This window comes from Solanum stenotomum, chromosome 11 (assembly GCF_019186545.1).
Source record: "Solanum stenotomum isolate F172 chromosome 11, ASM1918654v1, whole genome shotgun sequence".
Lineage (NCBI taxonomy): Eukaryota > Viridiplantae > Streptophyta > Magnoliopsida > Solanales > Solanaceae > Solanum > Solanum stenotomum.
The window spans coordinates 15,354,791-15,378,622 of NC_064292.1; the positions used below are offsets into that span (position 1 = coordinate 15,354,791).

At 33.6% G+C, this 23,832-nt stretch overlaps 3 protein-coding genes across 4 annotated transcripts in view; 2 read left to right on the forward strand and 1 right to left on the reverse strand.

The window, feature by feature from the left end:
- LOC125845568 (eIF-2-alpha kinase GCN2) overlaps positions 1-10,159 on the forward strand; it is a 55,214-nt gene extending 45,055 nt beyond the window's left edge. The window contains exons 26-30 of the mRNA XM_049525102.1: positions 2,137-2,222; positions 2,350-2,452; positions 2,525-2,647; positions 3,305-3,415; positions 9,742-10,159. Of these exons, the coding sequence (XP_049381059.1) occupies positions 2,137-2,222; positions 2,350-2,452; positions 2,525-2,647; positions 3,305-3,415 (423 nt within the window). The 3' untranslated portion in view covers positions 9,742-10,159. The remainder of the gene's footprint in view (positions 1-2,136; positions 2,223-2,349; positions 2,453-2,524; positions 2,648-3,304; positions 3,416-9,741) is intronic.
- Positions 1-23,832, reverse strand: part of LOC125845586 (probable E3 ubiquitin-protein ligase BAH1-like 1) — a 253,315-nt gene that overhangs the window by 122,072 nt on the left and 107,411 nt on the right. The window contains exon 1 of one of the 2 annotated variants that reach the window (XM_049525128.1): positions 14,158-14,166. The exons of the other annotated variant lie outside the window; for it this stretch is intronic. Coding sequence (XP_049381085.1) covers positions 14,158-14,159 — 2 coding nt within the window. The 5' untranslated portion in view covers positions 14,160-14,166. Of the gene's footprint in view, positions 1-14,157; positions 14,167-23,832 lie in introns of those variants that run through there. 2 annotated transcript variants of the gene reach the window in all.
- On the forward strand, positions 19,217-22,632 carry LOC125845571 (serine/threonine-protein kinase-like protein ACR4). Its single transcript, XM_049525106.1, has one exon. It carries the CDS (start codon positions 19,751-19,753, stop codon positions 22,436-22,438), a length of 2,688 nt encoding a protein of 895 aa, XP_049381063.1. The 5' UTR covers positions 19,217-19,750; the 3' UTR covers positions 22,439-22,632.

Sequence of the window (23,832 nt, forward strand, 5' to 3'; positions counted from 1 at the left end):
CTGTCCTCCAAGATATCCAGGTTGTAGTCATTTGACCAAAATATCCGAATTTTATTGGAAATGTTGTGAGCACGGTGATGAAACCCCAGAAATCTTTTGAATTTATCAGTTCTCTCGTTGACAATAGGTTCTTGAATAAACAGGGGAAATGATATTGAATTTTGAAAAGTTTTGAGTCTTTCCACTGCTCCAGAATAAACATACAGGGGAGTGTTGGAAATGCATCTTAAGTTCAGGGACATCCGGAATTAAAGGAGCTTCACTTATCTGTCTTTGTTGATCAGTATCAGCTATGGTTGCAAACGTCTCCATTCTACTTTCTTCATTGTTGATATTATGAGTAATAGCCACTGTGCTCTGTCCATTGTTGGTTTTGAGAATTGAACAGCTTCATCAGGATTCTCAACTCCATTCTTGTGCAGATTGGTTCTTTGAGAAGTAGAGTTGTTTTTGTGATTCCCTTTCCTTTTTCCAACTGTTTACCAATCATCTGATTGGCTTTTCTGTCCAGAGGTTACTACCGCTCTCTTTGTATTTTGTATGTTGCAGTCAGGAATTGGGTTTGTCTTCTTCATATTTCCTGCTTTCTCCTTATTTGTTACCTGGTTCTTCTGATGATCATTTGGCATAGTATTATTCTGTTGCCCTTGCTTACCCTTTTTGTCGTTCTTCCATTGACCGTTTCTCAACTCCGGGTGTAGTTTCCTACACTTGTCTTCCCTGTGCCCCTGTATCATGCGGTGGAAGAAGAAAGCTGGTATAGTTTCATATTCGGCCTTCTGGATAAAAACCCCTGCATTACCCTCATCATTCCTAATTTTAACCAGGATCTCATTAACAAGAGGCCTAGTAAGGCCAACTTTAGTCCTAATTTTGGTGGTGGCAGGTCTGGTTTTGGAGATTGTGTCTTTGTCCATGATGAGAGGGGTACCAATATGTTTACAGATACGGCAAATGGAATCCCATTCATAATAGTGCCAAGGAAGGTCGGGGAGATTAATCCAGACAGGGGCTAGGGTGGTTTCTACTTCTGGTTGAAATTAGATGTCCATCTGTGGATTTTCATGATGTGATTCGCACCGAAAGCAAGAAAATCCTTGGAGTATGCAATAAAATGATCATCCACATTATCGAAATTCAAAAAAACATGACGCATATCATACACCTCAATCTTAACACATCCTTTACTAGTAATCGTTTTAGCAAATCCCTTTCAGGTAATGTCAATAGAAGGCTTGATGTGCGAGAATTTACCTACAATAGTCCATTTGCAGGTTGAGCAAGCAGGTCATTTTCTTGAGTGGTGAAAACCATCACTGGTTTACCATCTTGTAGGTCATATAGCTAATCGAACTCGATTTTGTGATTTTGTCCTGCCAGTCTATTGATGGTAGCATTAGCATAAGAAAAGGGTACTGGGTCTTCCGCAACGGGGTAGAGAAGCTTCGGAACAGAGCTTGAGGGCCTCTGTATTATCTCTTTACATTTGGGATTTCTGAGATTTGAGCATTGTTAGGGTTCCGTGGAGGGGGAAAAGACCAACAGAACTTTGGGATTGGAAGAGGGAGAAACTAGCTCTGGGAGAGATTTGAATAAGATTACATTTGGCTATCTGGGGGATGATGCTTCAGTGGTGGGTCATGGAGGGCTGGGAGGTCCACCGTGAGGAAAATGGATTGGAGCCGAAGTCCCAACGGTAATAAAATCTTTAAAAAATCTTAGTGGGAGGTGAGAGATTCTCTCTCTATAATCTAAAATTCTTGGTGTCTTAAAATTGTTTGTTTTTCTTCATTCTTCAACATCCTTTACCAGTTTACTGTTCAAGGATGACCGTCCATGTAATGAAGGATGTTATGTCTCCTATTTTTTGAACCTTTAGTGCAATAACTATTCCAACAATGGCATCAAACGAGTTTGCTTTGTCAAACTTTAAAATGCCTGTGTCTGATTCTTCTAATTCTATCTTGTGAAAGGTAATTTATTTAACATATTCTGTAGCCAAATTGTGTCTAATAGAATAAGCTAGATGAAGTGGTGTCATCGTAATTTTCCAAATTCCTAGTGTTTTATGACTTATTAATTTTGAGTCATTCTTTTTCTGTCTCAATTTGTAATTTTCTGCATGAATATTTCCAGAAATCAAATCCTCCAGGAGCTGCAGGGAGCAGTCTCGCCTTAGAGACGATTTTGCAACATGCTTCTCTGGATAGCAGACCTCACAGGTGCTGTTTTCTCCATCTTTTCATCAAGTAGAAATATGAAATTGATACTATTTTGTCGTTACCCTTAATTCCTACTTCCTCACTTTCCAATCAGCAAGTTACCTAAAATTACAGTAATAACATGCAGATATGATGTTGTCACGAATGTTCTTGTTTGTTCAAGAGGAGGTGGTGGTCTGTTAACAGAGCGGATGGAACTTTTGGCAGAGCTTTGGGAAGAAAATATCAGGGTTAGCTGTTCAATTACCACTCTTCTGCCTGAATGTGTTTGATATGTGAACTAAGTTTTGAACATTCTACAGGCTGAATTTGTTCCTCTATGTGATCCAAGCCTTACAGAACAGTATGAATATGCTAATGAGCATGACATCAAATGCCTTGTCATCATCACTGACACTGGTGTATCCCAAAAGGATTCAGTGAAGGTAGGATGACTTCTATTATATGTTTAAACTACTCTCTGCTTCGATGATCTTAGTTAAGTTGCCAAATACTGAAATGCATTATTCTGGTGAATGCCTCCACCTAACAATAAGATGGCAATCCCGACTATCTCTTTCCATGGTTGTCTCCCACAATGACTGAGGATATTCAGATATAGAGCTGTTGTGAAAGAAAATGATGCATAGGGAATAGAACTTATCCTAGGGGAAATACTGATATTTGATGGAAAGTGACTGTTCAGGAATATCTCTGCACTTCATGATCTTAATTCTTAACACATGTAGCAGATTTAGTTGTTTAGCGTGTTCCATCATGTCTAATGAGGTGAAATAATTTTCAAATGCTTACTGGTATTGCTTCCGAATGTAAGGATGTTTATTTTGAAATGACATTCCAAATGATGGAATATTGTGGAACTCCCTACCAAGATATATCTTCTACTTAGTTGCTTAAGACTTAGCACAATCATGAAGTTTTCAGAGATCATTTCATGTAGGAATAATCGTCTATTTGGAGAAAGCACTACTTTTCCTTTGAGGGCACATTAATTTTCAGAAACTCTATTCTGAGTAACCGTTCTTACAGCTTACATTTCCACCTCCAAAATGATTTACTTTTTCCTATTCATATGTGACCAGGTCCGACATCTTGAGCTCAAGAAGGAAAAAGAAGTGGAGAGAGGAAACCTCGTCAAGTTTCTATTAGAGGCCATGTCATCTCAGTTTAGAAACCCATCCATATGGAACTAGGTAAACTCGTTTGAAGTATCTCTAGGCTTTTCTTTTCTTGGTTCTTTTTAAATCTATTAATGGCTATACTGTGACACCAGATTGAGACGTGGCAGACAACCGATGCCGTTAACGTGCACCAAGTGAATATATAAAATTCTACCCAAGTCATGCCCTCATGCACCATATACTATTTCAGTTATGAAAACAATATCATTTTAAACATAGCATGTGTAATATCTTTTACAAAGATAAAGTATCATCAGTTTCATTAGCTTTCCCAAAACATGGAGTTTCAAACTGAGAAAATGGCCCTCCATGGCCTAACAATTATGATAAGCATTGTTAGAATAAGAATAGGGGATAGGTACAAGAATAATATATACAATTTAGAATATGAATAGGAATAGTATATAAAATCCTAATTGGAAAAGATTGTAATGTAGTGTCCTAGTTGGAAAAGGAATCTAATGTAGTGTCTGCAAATAGGGTCTTTAATGTAATAATTGGCCAACATCAATTTCCACCAATACTCGAGCATAGGAAATCGCTCCATGGTCTCCGTAACCCTATCAGTATACAGGGGTTTACCTAGTGCATTTGTAATCTTACCCAAAACTTAGTTGGACCAGAACCCTATTGGCAAGCTAGTTAAGGTGACCCACAGTGGAACAATTATGATGTAGTCTGGGTTGAATTCAAAATCGCGTTTCCGAACCTGAGGCATAAACGACTTATTCCGATACGGGTAAGTCCCCCTATCAGAACTTTGTCACAATCATCCCTTGAATCAAACCAAAAAATGAAATACCCGTCATCATGAGCAAGAATCTGTGGCTTTTGGAAAATCTCCACGCATTCGTTATGAAGAGCTCCATGTTTCTATGATTAGGGGTATCTCCCATCACAGACCCTATAATTGCATTCTTCTAATAGTCCTCTTGGGGCTTGAGATCTGCTTCAACAAGTGTTACCACACGCTTCCCTTGATTAGAACTAGGAGCAATGTACTCAAGCGTCTTCCCCCTTTGAGGCAGCCTGTGCTCTTTGAAAATTGGTTTCTCCTCCGGCGTTTCAGAAGCCGATGTCATCGTGGAGAATTGAAGACGACGTACCACCAGAGTTGTACCCATTGGTCCAAAAGCTTCAAGGTGAATTGGCACATGAGGAGCCGCCGATGTTCCTTCCCCCTCTTCTGGAATGGAGCTAAAAAGAGGAGGGAGATAGCTCTCAAAAGTAATTGGAAGTCGACTAGTACAAAAGCCCTCATCTTGTACGTTTAGCTTAAACAAATTCAATAAAAAATTATTGAAGAATCATAGTGCATTTCACAAACCTTATTTAGTTCTTATAAGAAAATAAATTTTACAAAGCACCAAAAGTGTGGCCTACTAGTCAATGAAGTGGGTTGAGAACCTGATGTCTAGGTTCAAATCCCAGCGGAGGCTAAAGCATTAGGTGATTTGTTTCCATTTGTCCAAGCCGTGATGCACAGAGTTACCCACTACCTATATTGGTGCGAGGTAGCAGGTACAAAAAATCATTTAAGAATCATAGTGTGTTGCACAAACCTTAATAGTTCTTTTAACATAAATTTTACAAAGCACTAAGTGTATGAACTAGTAGTCAATGAAGTGGGTTGAACACCATGATGTCTCAAGTTCAAATCCCAACAAACGCAAAGACACTAGGTGATTTGTTCCCATTTGTCCAAGCCTTGATGGATAGAGTTACTCGGTACCTATACTAGCGGGAGATAGCAGGTATCAACTGGGCTTCTTTAAAGTGATAAGACTATTCAAATTACAATATTCGAGGAGAAAGAATCGTTCTAAATGTAAAGAAGAGGCATCTTTTACTTAATCGCGAAGAGTATAAACCAAGACTTCCAGATGAATGGGGTAGAGTATTAGTATATCTACTACAAAATTTAGATGTGAAAAATTGTCTTCTAAAAAAGGAAATGTTGAATGAATTGATCGTAAATTATTAGATTTGAAAATCTTGTCTTTGAAAGGATAAAGAATCGTGGAATTAGTTGAGGTTTGCTCAAGTTGCTCGGACACCAACAGTTATAACCAAAAACATAAAATTTTACAAGGTCAACACTTGAGTAATTTATACAATGTATTTAAAGAAATGAAGCAAACTATGCGAGCTTGTCGCTCATGCACATGGGTTCTCACTCAAAACATTAATTTGAAAATTTGTAAGGTTTGTTAGAAAACCTCTTATTCCCTTCGGGAACATCCAATGAAAAAACAGATTAGAAAACCTCATAAGATGGTTCAAAGCTCACCTGGAGGGTAAACACCTAATATACCTCGATGTTTCCCTTTTATGACCACCGTTAGCTCCAACTACTCAATTGACGACCAAACATCTCCAACCCAATCAAACAACATGATTAAACGTACGTTCATCAGCAATAATTAGTTCAACAAAGTATTTTACACTTAAGCTCAAATTCGACATTTCTATAATCCTTCCATGTTGGTGACATCTTAGTTAAGCACCTTCTCTCTTCATTCAAAAACTCCTTGTTAATATGAACTCATAACAGTTCAATTCTCAACTTTTCTTGCATTTCTCTCTATTTCATCTCATATGCCTCCAACAACCAAAATGTTCTATTTATAACGCTTAAGTTACCCTCAAAACAAGTAAGAGAATACATGGTCGTTAGCAATAAAATTACCCAAAAAGAGTCGGGGTGGAATCCCGAAGTGAGTGATATAATGCAAGGAATTCAATTAAGAAATCAAGTGTAAACCAATTCATTTGTAGCAACTAAAAGAGATTGGATGATTCCACCAAAATTACAAAAAGGATTTTGGTATCAAGTAGCACAATTAAACTAACATTTGGATTTCAAACAAGTAAAAGACGATCTAGGGGTGTGTGGATTTGTATCAATATCAAGTAGGGGTACTTGTGCTTGCTCATTATCACTAAAAAAATCATGGATAGGCTGAATAATCTTAAATAACACTAATCTTCTTTCGATCTCATAGCATTAAATCATAGAATCTCCTTTCAGTCTCATCTATGTGAATCACAAATCAACCCAAAACCTTACTAGAATCTCTCTTTCGAGTAGATTTGACAACTAGAATTGAACCGCAATTTCTCTTTCAAGCAAACTATAGTAAACAAATCTGAATTGCAGGCATTAAACTAATTACGCACTTCAAATAATCTCTTTCCAACATCAATCGAATATCTAGGCTAGGATTAAGTTTGCAACCCTAACCCATGAATTAAGCCCATGTTAATTAGCTTAAATCCATGAATCTACAACAATAAAACAGAGCAAGACACAAAACCCATTACAATAAATCAACACCCAACCCCATAATCACACCCCTAGATTTGGGTTTTTGCCAAGCATCATAAAAGGAAAAGAAAATATACCCATTAGGATTTCAGCCATAGGGAATTGAAATTAAGCAATAATCTTCAAGACATGCTTCAATTTGAACCTTCAATTTTCAATAACAAGGTTGTTCACAAAACCCCAAAACTAAGAGTATTTTCTAAAAGGTAATACTAAGGTGATATCTAAAAAGTGATCCCAAAAGTCTTCTAAAAAAATATCTGATGCATTCTCTCTTTTGGACTATTTGTAGTTTCCCAAAATTTGGCCCAAAATTCAATGCGTGAACAATTCGACGACATTAGTCGGGCTCGCCAAACATGTTTGGCGGATCGCCATTTGTTCCTCAGCTCGCCCTTTATTTGTTTCAGGCTTCAGGTGTTTGAACCTCAATTGACGGACTCAATTGGGTCTGCCTTTCACATTCGGCGGATCTCCAATTACCACTTTGTTTGCCCTTTCATCTTTCATTTTTGCTCAGAATTGTCACCTTCAGCGATGGTCCACTAGTTCGCCCTTTCAGCTTCTGTGAATCGCCGTTTCATCTTCAATCTGTCGACCTGCCTTGAATATTTTCAATTGTGCACACTGTCACTTTGGGTGAGGTCAGGCCAATTGGGCAATCCGCCCTTTTGGTCAGGCGACTACCAGTTGGGAGTTTATACTTCTTTCAATGCTTTTGGCATTTTTTCATGTATTCATCCTTGCCTTGTCCTTTAGCCTTCATAGTTGCAAAACATCAAAACATCATCAGAATAGGACATAATTAGGCATTGAGGACACTAATTGTTGAACTAAAAAGGCCTCAAATGAGTGGAAATCTACCACTCATCATCTATTCGAGTAAATTCTTAGTTGTTTGCCTTTCATTTAGCTACAAATGATTCAATGGCTTTGTTAAGGTCATCGTTAGAATTGGACTAGGAACATGAATCATATATAAAATCCTACTTGGAAAAGGATTGTAGGTATCAATGTAATAATGTAGATAGACAATTCAATAATATTTTTCTCTTATATTTCTCACATGGTATTAGAGCAATGGGGAAAGAAAACAAAGTCACAGTCACTAGTCACTGTGCCTTAAATTTTCGGTGACTATTTTCTCTTCATCTTTCGTCGGTGTTGTGCGAAAACCAACACTACCACAGTGTCCCCACTCTCCTTTGACCAAACCAGTTAACCGCTCCGGCACTGCACATCCCATGTGCTACTTGAAGCTGCGACACCAGCGACGCGTCAGATCCACACGTTGGTGCCTGAGGGTGATTTTTGTGAATTTTTTATTGCAGATTTGGCTTACTAGAGATCATGAGGATGTTCCAAGCCAGAATATCAAGTTATTGCTAATATTTGATCGCCAAAACCCTAATATGGTACTCCAACCACTGTTTTCGGCGATTCCAGGTTAATATTTGGCCACTTTTTTGGTAGATATTTTTTCCCAGTAGGGTCGCCCAACATTCCGACCCTACCCATATAGTTTTTTCCTCATTTTGACCACTTTCGGGTGGTCAAATCTGTTTTTCCAGCAACAAAAACAAGTTTTTCTTATGATTCCGACAACGGTTCTATATTTTTGTCAGATTTTAGGCAACAAAATTATGATTTCAGAAGATGTCTTTCAAAGTTGATATTTTTGGCTCCAAAATTACAGGAATTAGAAGTTCAAGCCCTATGATCACCCTGAAACCGTTAATGGGAACTTAAACTATTTGGCTTGGGCTTTTTTAGTTGAGTTGAGGTACAAGGGTCAAGGTTTCCAAGATCACTTAACCAACAATGCTTGTGTGGTAGATGAAAAAAGCAAACTCAATGGGAGAAGATTGACGCTCAATTATGTAGTCTTCTTTAGCGATCTGTTGATTCCAAGTTGATGTCCTTGTTTTGCCGATTCCTGATGTGTTATTCAGTTTGGAAAAAAACTCGTGCGTTATACACTAATGACATATCTCGTTTCTATGATATGATATATCGGATGACCAACTTAAAGAAACAAGAATCCCATATGTCTGCCTACTTGGGACATGTATAGGCAGTCATGGAGGAATTTGAAATGTTGGTGCTTGTCACAACGAAGGATAACCAACAACAACATAGAGTCTTAGACGGGCATTGATTCTAGTACTTACCCTTGTTGGACTTCCTACTAACCGTGATTCAGTGCATAATCAGATTTTAGCTAGTCCTATAGTTCCTATAATTGATGAATTATTCTCTCGTCTACTTTTTCTTATCGCGCCTCCCAGTCACATAGTGGTTCCATCACCCCCATTGACTTCGCATCTCAAACCATAGAAAAACGAAAAATCTCTATCTATGGAGAATCGACGAGGAAGAGGTCGTTTTGGAAGATCTCAATCTAAGTGTAGTTGCTGCCATATGTTTGGACACACTCGTAACATATGTTATACTCTGCATGGTCAACAACCTAATAATGATCCTATTGCTCAAAAGGAATATAATGAGTTCCTTTCAGTATCGAGCAAGTAAGTAGACATCTCCACTCGTAGCCTTTGTTTCTTAGCCTGGTCAACAATCCAATAATGTTCATATTGCTTTGACACAATATGATGAGTTCCTTCCGTATCGAGCAAATAAGCATATGTCTCCATAAGTAGCCTAAGTTGCTCAGCTTGATGCTTCTGTTGCTAGTAATTCCTTTGCTTGTGTTTCACAATCTAGTACACTTGGATCATGAGTTGTGGACTCAGACGCTTTCTGATCATATTTATGGTAATAAATCACTTTGTATGGTATTTTATTATTCATAATCTCTTCCTGCTATTACTTTAGCTAATGGGATCCAAACAAAACCAAATGGAGTTGGACAAGCCAAACCCCTATCTGTGTCATTCTAAACTCTGTTCTTTATGTCCCTGGTTGTCCTTTTAATCTTGCATTTGTTAGTCATTTGACACAAGCCCTATCCTATGCCATAACATTTTTTGACGATATTTTTCTCATGCAGGACCGCAGTATGGGACAAACGATTGACACATGATATGAATTACAAGGCCTTTACTATCTTACCTCTTCAAATTCCTCCACAACATGCTCCATTACGGATCCCCCGGACCTAATTCACAAACGTTTGGGACATCCGAGTCCTACATAAGATGGAACCTAGTTTGTCTAGTCTATCCACATTGTATTGTGAGCTGTGTCAACTTGGGAAACACACCCACACTACATTTTCACGTAGTGCTGAGGGTTTAGAGTCTATTTTTCATTAGTTCATTTTGATATTTGGGGTACTAGTAGAGTCTGTTCCACCTTAGGATGTCGTTATATTGTTAGTTTCATTGATGATTATTCAAGATGTACTTGGATTTTCTTAATGAAAGATCATCTGAGTTGTTCTATATTCAAAAGTTTGTGTAGAAAAACAAAATCAATTGGTGTTTCCATTCATACTTTTTATAGTGTTAATGTCTTAGAATACTTATCCTCCCAGTTTGAGGAGTTTATGACTCACCAAGGAATTATTGATTCAGACATCCTGTTCGTACACCTTTCAGCAGAATGGGATAGTTGAAAAGAAGAATAGGCATCTCATTTGAAGTTAAGACCATTGGTGCTCGTATGAAACATTAGTTCATTGTGCGGTATTCTACTTAGCTTGGGCCTAGGGCTTTCATAGACCCTAAGTCACTTCTAATACACTTTGTATACTTATTATTATGACCGAGTGATATTATACTAGTCCAAGTCACCTTTGGCACACAACATTATTTTTATTACTCGTTAGCGCACTTTATAGTTCTAGAACCTTATGAAATTTTCAGGGTCTCTACATATACTTTGGTTCATATTCCTTTGATATACTACGCTTGCATTTTGACCTTCTGGCTTTTCGATTTTGTTGACACATAGTTTTTTGCATCTGTTAGTCTTCTTTAAAAGTGGCCAAGCTAGACACTTCAGCTATTGGACATCTGGTGTTATTCATGAATCATTAAATTTATTGAAGCAAATATTACATACAACTTTAGTCAGATTGTAGTAATATTATTTACATGGAGAAATGAGTGTAGAGAACAACAGCATTCCTGGTGAAATCCCACAAGCGGGGTCTGGGGAGGGTAGAATGTACACAAACCTTACCATTACCTCATGAAGGTAGATAGGTTGTTTCTGAAAGACCCTCGGCTCAAGTGCAGCAAATCTAGGTACAAAGAAGAAAGAGACAGTGAAGTGAAGAAAACATTGCAGGTAACAAGGAAACATTGCAAGGTCTACTAGAAGAAAGCAAAAACAACAACAAAATAGTATGATAATCAAAACACAATCAACAATGAGTGTTGAGATTGTATCAGCATCCATGATCCAATCTGTTGAACTTTAGATCTTATTTCACATATTCACGACGGAAGGTCAGATATGAGTGTGGAAGGTTTGTTATCTAAAATATCATCTCCAGGTATTATCCTCTGAGGAACAACATATAGTACTTGTCATGATTTGGTCATAGATGTATCATTTCCTTGAACAATATGATTCATAGTTGGCTATGTCTGTATCTATGTTTGCAACACCTATTCAAGTTATTCAAGCTTTTGAATATGTTATCTCTAAGGCATTAGTAACAACATGCAAGAAGCTACAGTTGATTAGTTTTCAATGTTTTTTGGCCCTGTTAAAACTCACATTTCCAGGTGACTAATGGGCTTGTCAGGCATAGCAAGAGATGAAGCGAAATTATCTGCCTAATGGTGTTCCACACTTCAATATCTTCAGAAAAATTGTGGGAGAGCTTGGGCATCCTTGCACAAATGTGTTAACTCAGATGGTAGATAGTACCTAATGGCACCTTGGAACGTCAAGACAAGTAGGTATGCTGTGATATGTACAATAATTAATCGGACAGGGTTAGAAGAACTAAATGCAAGATGGTGTCGTTTGTCGCCATACTCTCCCGATGCAGTGAATTCTATTGCACACTTGAATGGCAGTAGAATTTGATATCAATATTCCTGGAAATTCTCCACGTCCTTGAGAGATGGGACAATCGTTGCACCTGAACCTTGGTTCACGCGCTGCTGACTTGCCGTTAAATACTCCATGCACTAGGGTGGCAAAGTTAAGTTTAAAAGGAGTTGCATTAGGAACAAGAAGCACCAGGTGGACAAGGGCTCTTTGGAATCTAGAAGTTGCTGCAGTATTCTTATTTTTGTGTCGCTGCAAAATTGTTATGTAGATGCATGATTTTTGGATATTTTTGAATTTGAAAGATCAGATTATTATTGTGATGGACTTGATCTGATGGTGCTCAGTGAAGTTTTTTCTTTTTCGTTTTTATAGACGTTATGTTTGGCATCTTTGGTGTCAACTCATTCCTTGTTACTCTTGAGTAGGGGTGTACATGACCGGTTGGTTCGGGTTTTTCAAATATTAAACTAAACCATTTGTGTTGGATTTTTAAATTTATAAACCAAACCAAACCAATAAAACTCAGGTTTTTCAACCTCGGGTTTTTTCGGTAAAGTATCCATACAAACATATAATTTACTTGTACTTCAAATATTTCTTTAGTCCTACCAAAATACAACTATCTAAGATGTTTCTTAAAAATATAACACAATATGATATGATAATGACACTAAAATATCCAACAAAAATAATAATAATAATGAAATTGCGTAAAATAAATATTGCAAATTAACAAGTCATAATGAAAATGATCATAATTTAAAAGTACTAAATCATGCTAAAATTAAGTTTAATAAGTATTAGTTACATGACTAAATATTAAAGAAAATTAAAATTAGATTATGTATTTTAATTGTCTAAACCAATGTAAAACTAAAGAACAAATATTCAATATTATTGTCATTCTTAGTGTTGAATTGATTTTCTTTTTGCATTAGTATTAATTTGATTTTGATTTAAGTTTTATTATAATTACCAACATCTGTGGACTATAATCTTTATTGGCTCATTCATAATTCTAAGTTTCAAACTTGAAATAATATATTAAAAGATAAAAACTATGGAAAAGTATAAGAAATATTTAAAAATTATATCAAAGTAAATATTTTTATGTATAAAATAAAATTTTAAAATTATATATATAAATTCGGGTTGGTTTGGTCTCGGGTTGGTTTTTTTTAGTTAAAACTAAACCAACCCAAATATAGTCGGGTTTTTTTTTAAAAAACCAAATCAAGTCAAACCAAACCACTAGTCGGGTTTTTTTTCGGGTTGACTCGATTTGCGGTTTGGTTCAATTTTCGGTTCGGTTTTGTACTCCCCTACTCTTGAGAAGTTTTTTTTTTCCTTGGTGGTAAGGATGCATAGCGTGTGTGTATATATATATATATACTAGTCTCTGGACATGTGCTTGTGTTCCATGTAATTTTTTATAGATCGATAAAATGATTAAAATTACAGAACTACGATATTCGAAAATTCTTAGAAAATCAAATTAAAGAAGTCTAATAATAAGAAAAAACAAATAAAAACATAAAAGAAAAAAAATACAATATACACATCCTTCTTACGACTTTGATTATAACAATATAGATGAAAGAAGAAATACAAAATCAGTACATAATATTTTGGATTCTTATCCACGCCTTCTTCCACAATTAATCAAAATTCAAGAATCTTCTTCACCGAGTCAAACTAAAACATGAACTAAATAGTAAATAATAATATTAATTTCAAGTTACCTTATAAATATAAGCTCTTAAATTGTCCAGATAGTATTGAGCAAAATCCAAAACAATAAACAAATTTCAGAAAGAAGAGAATCGTAATTTACTATTCTTTTGTACACCTTTATATAGTGCAAGCAAGATAAGAAAGATGAGTAATAGATAATTATTAATACTAATTACAGGTAGAAGCTCAAAGGATAAAACAAATGAGGTTGAAATACGAAAAGACTATAACGCAAATAATGTATTTAAGAACTTTTATAGGTAACATCTCTTAATTATTGGAAGTTATAAATATAAAAAGAATGAGAGTTGTAAATATTAAAAGTAACAATCAAATAAATAATTAAATATGAGTCATGAAGATGAATTCAAAATAAATAAAGGAGATAAATAATAAATAAATAAAGAAAAGAAAACACATTAGTTCATATGATATTAAGTGCAATGAAAATAAATTACAGTAAAGGAAAATATTAAAAAAATGTAATTATTTAATTTTTAAAAGGATAAAAATATCTAATATCTTTCTATGGATGTTTTGGTCTTTCTTCATTTGACTTAACACTTTTCCAGTTTTAATATTTAATCATAATATGCTAATGATTAGATAACTTGGTCACACTTCACGCGATCGTAAAAAAATATTTTTTGATTAAGTTTATATTTATTCTATTGTCTAATCGGTATCACTTCTTTTAATAATATATGAAAATTGCTTTTAAATGATTAAAAAAAAATGCTTAACAAATTTAACATCTATTGAGCAGAAAGTCAAAAGTTTTGAATTCTGATATTAAAATAATATTTTCTCTCTCCTTAGTTATTATTACATTATTATTACATTGCAAACCTTTATTTTTCTTAAATGTTGATATAGAGATTACAAAAAAAATAAAAGTGAAATCAATATTTGATAGAAGAAATATGGCATCTGTCATTTGCATTTGTAAGCAAAAATTGACAAAAAATTCTCATGTTTTTATACTCATAATGATGATATTTAATCTATCTAATTAGTAAAAAGAAAACGAAAGTTACCTAAGACAAATGGGGAGTCAGATATTAGAATAATAAGGAAGTAAGTAAATGAGATATAATTTATCTAATTAGTAAGAAGAAACTAAAAATAACATAAGGAAAATAGAAAGATTCCAAGAAAGTAATAATACTGTATTAATAAGGAAATAAATAAATGGAATAACTATAAATTTCTAATTCTTAACAAATCTATTTAATAGGAGTAATTTGAATAAATGTAATAAATACTAATAATAATTTATAAGGAAATATATATAATAAAAAATTAAGGTTATGTGATTGTAGGATATTGAAATAATATCTTTCTCATTACTTAATTATAATAAAATTGTAATTAAACCTTCCTTCCTACAATGTAAATAATGCTTAATATATTGAATATAATTATGCTTTATTGTATTTAGTATGACAAAAAAGATTCTAAAAATTTGAGAAGTTAGATAAATAGTAATCATGACTTCTAAGAGATATCACATCATCATTAGCAGAGTTCGGAACTACAAGGGCAATTTTTTTCTTCCAAAATGCATAAAGGGCTATTGAAATTTTATTTATACTAAAACAGACAACTCGTTGCTGGGCAACAAGATCTTTTCTCAATTCTAACACCGTTAATTTGATCTTTCTCGCTGCAGGGGCAGCGATTTCATCCAAAATAAAAATAAAAATGCATGCATTGTTTTCTTCTTATTGTAACATGTTTTGTTTTGGTCAGTAGTCAAACTTTAAATCTACTTTTATAATATTCATTCCCTGTAATAATATAATATTACAATATATTAATAATCAATTTTTTTGGTAAATAATTTTTTCATGTTATATTATATTTTATATTCTCAATAATAACATTTTTCTATTTTAATTAAAAAAACAAATCAAACAACGTATGAAGAAATTTAACAGTCTATGAGAGACTTTTTGAATAATTAAATCAATGACATGAAGCTAAGTAATGTCAAGAAAATTTTTCCTAACTAGAATTAAAATTTTGTGGGACAAAGGAAAAATAATGATTTATGCACTAATAATAACAAAATAGACATGTAATTTTCTTTTAAGGAAACTTATATTGTACTGCCGATATAGCAAGAAACATACGTTTATTTTTTGCATTTCATTTTATGTGCTATAAATTGATCGACATAATTTTTCTTTTTTTAAAAAAACTGCTTTTTAAAATTAAAAAAATGATAAAATTATGATTTTAAATATATATATCAATATTTACATTACTACAAACATATGACATTAAGGATAATTGAATTATGCCTGCATGAATAATCAAGTTTATAATGTCCTAAGTTCATTTTTTTTACAGAAAAATATCTTTTTTTTCCTTTGAAGAAAGGTATCCAATATTAATAGGCAGTTTTTATTGCTTCATAAATAGAATACATTATGTTGTCTTACTCAACAACACAAATAATTTTAAAAAATAAGCATATTGTTGCCCCCGGATCAACCTTTATCTAAAAATAAATTTGATGAAATCGCTGCTCCTGTTGCGATTTAAGAAAAAAAATTCAATTGCAGCTGCAGCGAGAAAGATTTATCTAAAGATGTTGTTAACGGTGTTAAAATTGAGAAAGGATCTCGTTGCCCAAGCAGTGAGTTGTCCATTTTAGTATTAAAAAAATTCAATAGCCCTTTATGCATTTTGAAAGAAAAAAGTGGTCATTTTGGCTCTGGACTCATCATTTCATATACAACTTTATATATAAAAGTTAAAATAACCAATTTTTAAGAATAAATAAAAATAATAATAATAATTAAAAAAACAAACAAATAAAAAAAGTGATTTAAAAAATGATATAAATAACATTAATAATGAAATTAAGGAGAAGAAGTAAAAGAAATTAATAGTATTAATAGTTCAGACATCTCCAACCCTACACTCTATTTTACTCTTCAAATATAAAGTTCTATATTTTTTTAGATAATTAATTTCAATCCAATTCTCTATTTTACTTTCTAAAAAAGGAATCTTCTTCTCTCTCTTTAATATTATATTATTATTTTTATTTCATTCTTATTTCATAATATAATTCCTTTCCTTTTTTCAATAATCACTTTATATAATTTTCGTATGATATAAAATTTTATTTTTCAATTATTTTTTTAATAGAAAAATTATTTTATTTTAAATAACATAAATTGCAAGCAAATATTATATAGTATACAAATTAATGGACAATTCAAATATATGGGAAATCATTAATGAAATACAAGGACATAAACATTGGATGAATACTCAACTTTTAAGATTATTACGTATTTACGTTGCTCCCATAAATATTCTATTGATGTATTATGGAGTTCAAAATGAACATTTTTGTCCTTAATTTTCTTATATCTAGCTAAAATTGTTCAAATCATAGATTTTCATCTACCACCATTTATGTTGTTGCATTTGGAGCCTCTATGACATCTTGAATTGGTGCATTAAAATCATGTTCGTTCTTGATTATCATGTTATGTAGTATAATACATGTAGTCGTTATATCATGTAGCACATCTTTCTCCAAAAACATGACGGTCCTACAATAATTGCAAAAACGTGATTGCAAATTCCACATGCACGTTCAACATCTTTTTGACACGATTCTTGTTTCATCACGAAATATTTCTTCTTTTGAAAATGTGGATCTTTGAACAATTGTAAATCATTTAATTTTGTCCATTCTTTATAGTGAAATTAATAATAAAATTAAATTATATTAAAGTGACAAAAATTTTAAAAATTGAAATATAATTAACTCGAAATAAAAGTAAAATATATTAAATAATATATTTTTAAAATATTATATTATATTTTTTAAAAATATAAATATTAGAGATTCAATTAATGACTTAATATGAAAAATAATATGTTAGTTACAAAATATTAGAAATACTAATAAAATAATAATAAAAAATGAAATAGAGAGTGTGAATAGTAGTTCTCCAACTATTCACCTCTCTATAAATGAAGGATAGATGGTGAAATAAAGAGGGGTTGGAGAGCCCATTCTTTATTTTACTCTCTAAATATAAAAAAATTGAGAGCAAAATAGAGTTGGCTTATAGATAGTCTAACAAATATATTTCGTGTTTTTAGATCATCCACTAAAACAAATATGTAACTCACGTCAACATAGATCCACAATCATATTTCGTGTTTTTAGATCATCACTGACGAATTATTAAACGGAAAATTTTTTTGGCTAGAAAGTTTGGCCAAAATTTGGCCAGAATGATATTTTACCTATGTTATTTTACCTTTTTGAACCTTTTTACCCCTTTTAACTTTAATACCTTTTAATTAAAAAAATAGAAAAAAGATCAGTTTATTTTAAAATAAAAAATATTATAAATTTTTTAAATTTCTGGCCAAATTCTAACTAAATTTTCTGACCATTTAGCATTACCCTTATTAAACCTATTAGATCATCACTAATTCTCCGAGCGTGAAATGAAATTAATTCCTTTAGGAGAACATAAATGTCTGCAGCACTATTCTTGAAACCTGGCGCAGAGGATAAAATAAATATTCACTCCATCTAATAATAGTTATCTATTTGCGCATTTCTTATGAAATTATAAATAGAATGGTAATTTACTATATCACCTTTTGAATATACTCTTTCTTTCTCTAATTACTTGTCCATTTTAACAAATCAAAAAATAACAATTTTTGTTTTACCTATTATACCTTCAATAAATTACTTTGAAACTGCAGAGCTTCTTGAAAATCTCAAGTTTTTAATTTAAACGCTTCATAATTATAGGGGTAAAATGGTAAACTACTATGTCAATAATTGTTTTCTTAATAGGTTTGTCAATTCAAAAGTGGACAAATAATTAGGGACAGAGGGAGTAAGAGATGCAATATCTTGAAAAATGTAATAGGGAAATAACTATAATTAATGATGAGTAAATTATGAACTAAGTGTAAAATTATTTATTGATTTCATAAAGTAGACAAATACTCTCTCTGTCCAATAAGAGTTGTCCACTATTGACCTACACACCCCTTAAAAAATAATAAATAATATTGTAATACTACTTTATTATCCTTTGACTTTATTAAATTTAATGTTTTGAAAAATGTTTTAGATGATAAATAATACCCCTGTCACTAATTACTAGTCCACATTTTCTTTTTTAGTTATCCTTAATTACTTGTTCATTTTGACAAATCAAGAAAGGACACTTTTTTTTTTACCTATTATACCCTCAATTAATTACATTAAAAAAAGTAGAACTTCTTGAAAATATTAAGTTTTTAATTCATCCACTTCATAATTAATAGGGGCAAAATGGTAAAATCATTATGTCAATTATTGATTTCTTAATAGGTGTGTCAATTCAAAAGTGGATAAATAATTAGAAACAAAGGGAGTATTTAATAGCAAGAGTAAAACAAACACAAAAGGTAAATTATATCTCTTAATTTTCTAGATTGGACAAATATTGATGGATAACTATTTTTAGTATAGTGGATAACTATTGTTAGACAAATAGAGTATTGTTGAATATCCCAAAATAATATAATGAATAACTATAATTAGGCGGAGGGAGAATTATTGTTGGACAGAGGAAGTAGAAACAAAATTTTTAAAGCTAGCAATTTTAGGATGATTAGGGGGGGATTATGATAATGATTGTACTAAGTAGGTACAATTATAATGGAAATTTTAGTTAATTATGGTGTACTCTGTAAGAAGAGAGAAAATTTGAATAAAATTAAGTAGTAGTTATTTGTAGAAAGTAAGGGAGGACATGTGTGCAGGTATCCAGGCATTGAAATATCAATTTTGCAATAAATTTTTCATTAAATGCTTTCACCTACACTGCTCTTATTTTGAGAAGATGTAGTTTTGAAGCATTTAATGCTCACTTTTCTCTCTCTATTTCTCCTATGCTGTCTTTCACCACTTCATTCTTGAGGGCACCGATAACTTTGACACAAAAGGGGCTAAAAAAAATGTCATTATCTTCTCTTTTTTGTGTTTCTTGAACTGAAATATGCAGCTTCTTGGCTACAAATTTTGTTTAGTTGTATTGATAACGAGGGTATTATAATTATTTGGGATGAAGGAAAGTTGTGAATTTTGATCTCATCTACCCACCCATGGTATGTTTGAACTATTTTTTTTTTTTTTTTGTGTGTTTCATAAATTAAGTCAGCTACTATGGAGAAGGAGGAGTGGTATTTTGGTTCTATCAAAAAGGATAAAGGTGAAAGAAAGCACTGACTTTCTGTTTGTGTACTTTGTTTAATTTTTAATTTGTGTAATGGACGTGTTTAATAAGTGGTGTGTGGTGATGTGGAAATGTAGATACTTTGTAAGAGCTTTTATGTTTCTTGTAGTATTTTCAAAAGTATCAGGGTTTGGATCAATGTCTTCAATTGCTATTTCATATGGTGAATATGGTTCTGTTTTTTGTGGGTTGAAGTCAGATGGATCTCATTTGGTCAGCTGCTATGGCTCTACTTCTTCTATAATATATTCAACTCCAGCTCATTTCCCTTTTATTGGTCTTACTGCTGGAAATGGCTTTGTATGTGGACTTTTGATGGATTCTTACCAGCCTTATTGTTGGGGGAAAAGTAATTTTGTACAAATGGGAGTGCCTCAGCCTATGATCAAAGGGTCTCAATACTTGGAAATATCTGCAGGTGAAAATCATTTGTGTGGACTAAGGCAACCTTTAATGGGGAAGCATAGGAACACTTCACTTGTTGATTGCTGGGGTTATAACATGACTACAAACAATGAGTTTGAAGGTCAGATCCACTCTATTTCAGCTGGTTCTGAGTTTAATTGTGCTTTGTTTTCTGTCAATAAAAGTGTTTTATGTTGGGGGGATGAAACTAGTAGCCAGGTTATTACCCTAGCACCAAAAGATTTGAGATTTATTAAGATTGCAGCTGGGGGATATCATGTTTGTGGGATCCTAGAAGGGGTGAATTCTCAAGTGTATTGCTGGGGAAGGAGCATGAACCTTGAAGAAGAATTCTCTGTTGCTCAACTCAATGTTGAATTGGCAGCCCCTAGTGATCCAATTATATCTGTTGTTGGTGGTAAGTTTCATGCTTGTGGGATTAGGAGCTATGACCGTCATGTTGTTTGCTGGGGTTACAGAGTTGAGAAAAGCACACCACCTCCTAGTGGAGTTAGGCTTTATGAGATAGCAGCTGGTGACTACTTCACTTGTGGTATCCTTGCAGAAATTTCACTTTTGCCTGTTTGTTGGGGGTTTGGTTTTCCCTCATCGCTACCACTCGCTGTTTCTCCTGGAGTCTGCAAGCCTAGACCCTGTGCATCTGGCTTCTATGAGTTTAACAACGGAAGTGCAACTTGCAAGTCTCCTGATTCTCGCATTTGCCTTCCCTGCACCAATGGCTGCCCTGCTGAAATGTATCAACAGGTTGAATGCACTTCATCTACGGACAGTCAGTGCACGTATAATTGTTCAAGTTGTACCTCTGTTGACTGCATAAACAGCTGTTCTACTGCTATTTCTGGAAAGAAGAACGCTAAATTTTGGTCACTCCAGTTACCAGTAATTGTTGCTGAGGTTGCATTTGCAGTATTCTTGGTGAGTGTTGTTTCTCTAACTTCGATCGTATATGTTCGCTACAAATTAAGGAACTGTAGATGTTCAGGGAAAGGTCCTAGTCCTAGGAAGAATGGTACTTTCCCAAAGGAAATTGCTAAAGATAGGGCTGATTTGGATGATCTTAAAATAAGGAGAGCTCAGATGTTTACTTATGAAGATCTTGAGAGAGCAACTGAGGGATTCAAAGAAGAATCACAAGTTGGAAAGGGTAGCTTTTCGTGTGTGTTCAAGGGCGTTTTGAAGGACGGTACTGTGGTTGCTGTCAAGAGGGCTATAATGTCATCTGACATGAAGAAGAATTCAAAGGAGTTCCACAATGAGCTAGACTTGCTGTCCAGGTTGAATCATGCTCATTTGCTCAATTTGCTAGGTTATTGTGAAGAAGGTGGAGAGAGACTTCTAGTTTATGAGTACATGGCTAATGGCACGTTGCATGAACATCTACACGGGAAAAAGAAGGAGCAATTGGATTGGATAAGAAGGGTAACCATTGCAGTCCAAGCTGCTCGGGGAATCGAATATTTGCATGGTTATGCATGTCCACCTGTGATTCACAGAGACATCAAGTCCTCAAACATCCTTATAGATGAAGAACACAATGCTCGAGTAGCTGATTTTGGGCTTTCCTTGCTTGGACCTGCTAATAGCAGTTCCCCATTAGCTGAGTTACCAGCAGGGACACTTGGGTACCTTGATCCCGAGTACTACAGACTACATTATCTTACAACCAAATCTGATGTCTATAGCTTTGGTGTTTTGCTTTTGGAAATTCTCAGTGGTCGGAAAGCTATTGACATGCAATACGATGAAGGGAACATAGTGGAATGGGCAGTCCCATTAATCAAAGCTGGTGAAATAGAAGCAATACTGGATCCAGTTTTGAAATCACCTTCTGATGCTGAAGCTCTTAGAAGAATTGCTAATATAGCCAGTAAATGCGTGAGGATGAGAGGGAAAGAGAGGCCGTCAATGGATAAAGTAACAACAGCTTTGGAGAGAGCACTTGCTCAATTGATGGGTAGTCCAAGCAATGACCAGCCTATCTTGCCAACAGAGGTTGTTCTAGGAAGCAGCAGAATGCACAAGAAGTCCTCATCAAATCGATCAACGTCAGAAACAACAGATGTTGCAGAAACTGAGGATCAGAGGTATGTCGAATTCAGAGCTCCTTCGTGGATTACATTCCCAAGTGTAGCATCATCTCAGAGAAGGAAGTCTTCAGTATCGGACGCAGATGTTGAAGCAAAGAATTTAGAAAGTAGGAACTGTGGAAATGGAACTGATGGATTGAGAAGTTTGGAAGAAGAAATTGGACCAGCTTCTCCTCATGAACATTTGTTCTTGAAACACAACTTCTAATTAACATAACACTAAAAAGGAAATGCTCTGCAGGTTGATGCTTAATTATTTTGTTAGTGGAAGAAATGTATACAAGTAAAAGGTAAATGTTGTGAATTCTTGATAAATGTGATCAAGAATTCCCCACTCAACCATTGGCGATGAGCTTTAGCTAGATGTTTGATCCTGTAATTGTAACTTCAATCTTTCTTCTTCTTTTTATGCATTCAATTCTGATCATTTGATGTTTTCTTCGTAAGCTAGAGTTCGTCATATCATGAGTGATACGAAAACTAATACATGAATAACTTGTTTCAATCCAACCCCTTAGATATATGAGTGCCAAAATCAACTCAAACACGTCCAATGTGCAGGGGCAGAGCCAGCATTCTGTTAGGGGTTCATCCGAACCCACTTCGACTATGTAAAATTAGATGTCGAAGCCCATCGGTTAGTTCGTTTGTTTAGTTCTTTGGATTTTGAACCCGTTGTGAAAAAATTCAATCTTAGCTCTGCCACTGTCCGCAACTGTCAATGTGTATGATATTTTTATGAGTTGGATCATGATGCGTTCGTTGAGTTGACCCTATGAAACAATCGGATCAAAGTAATGTAACCCAATACAAACAAGCAAATATATATATATATATATATGAGGATTTTTTAAAATTTACTATAATTTGGGTTTTAGATAATTTTGATATTTAGCAACTATTAGGCAAAATGGTACAAGTGTATACAAAAATACAAATTAAAAATACATAAAACTATATTCATATATTCCAATTCCACTTACATAACCATTACTTATCAATTGTTACGAATTTATATCATTTGATGCTTAGAACCGACATACACTAAAAAAAAAGGGAATGCATTAAAGAGGTAATTTAATAGAGAAGCTCAAAACTTGAAATTAAATCTAAAACAATTAAATACAAGACAAAGATTAGATCTTGAAGTTTAAGAATAAAAAATTTCCCTTGAACTTTAACACATAAACCAAAGCAATTAACAAGGATAAAAGGGAAGAAGAAGCAAAGCTTACAGGGAAAAATTAATAAAAAAATAACATAAGGGTCGGAAAATAAAGGTGGTAAGAAAAAAAGAGCGAGAAAGAGAGAAGCTAAAGAGAACAAAGAATAATTATAAATTATAATTTTAAAAAATATATAATTATGAATAATAAATATTTAATACATCTTTGTTGTACCATATAAAATTTCCTAAAAATATACTCATCTCTCTACATCGGGCCTATCCAACTCCCTCAATAGTCAAAATAAGTAGAAATAGAAAGTTTTTCAAACTATGACATATTTAAACACATAATCATGCGTTGTAAAATTAAAGCAAAATAAGATAAGAAATATAGAAGATGAATGCAATAGAAATAGAGAGACAAGAGATGAATA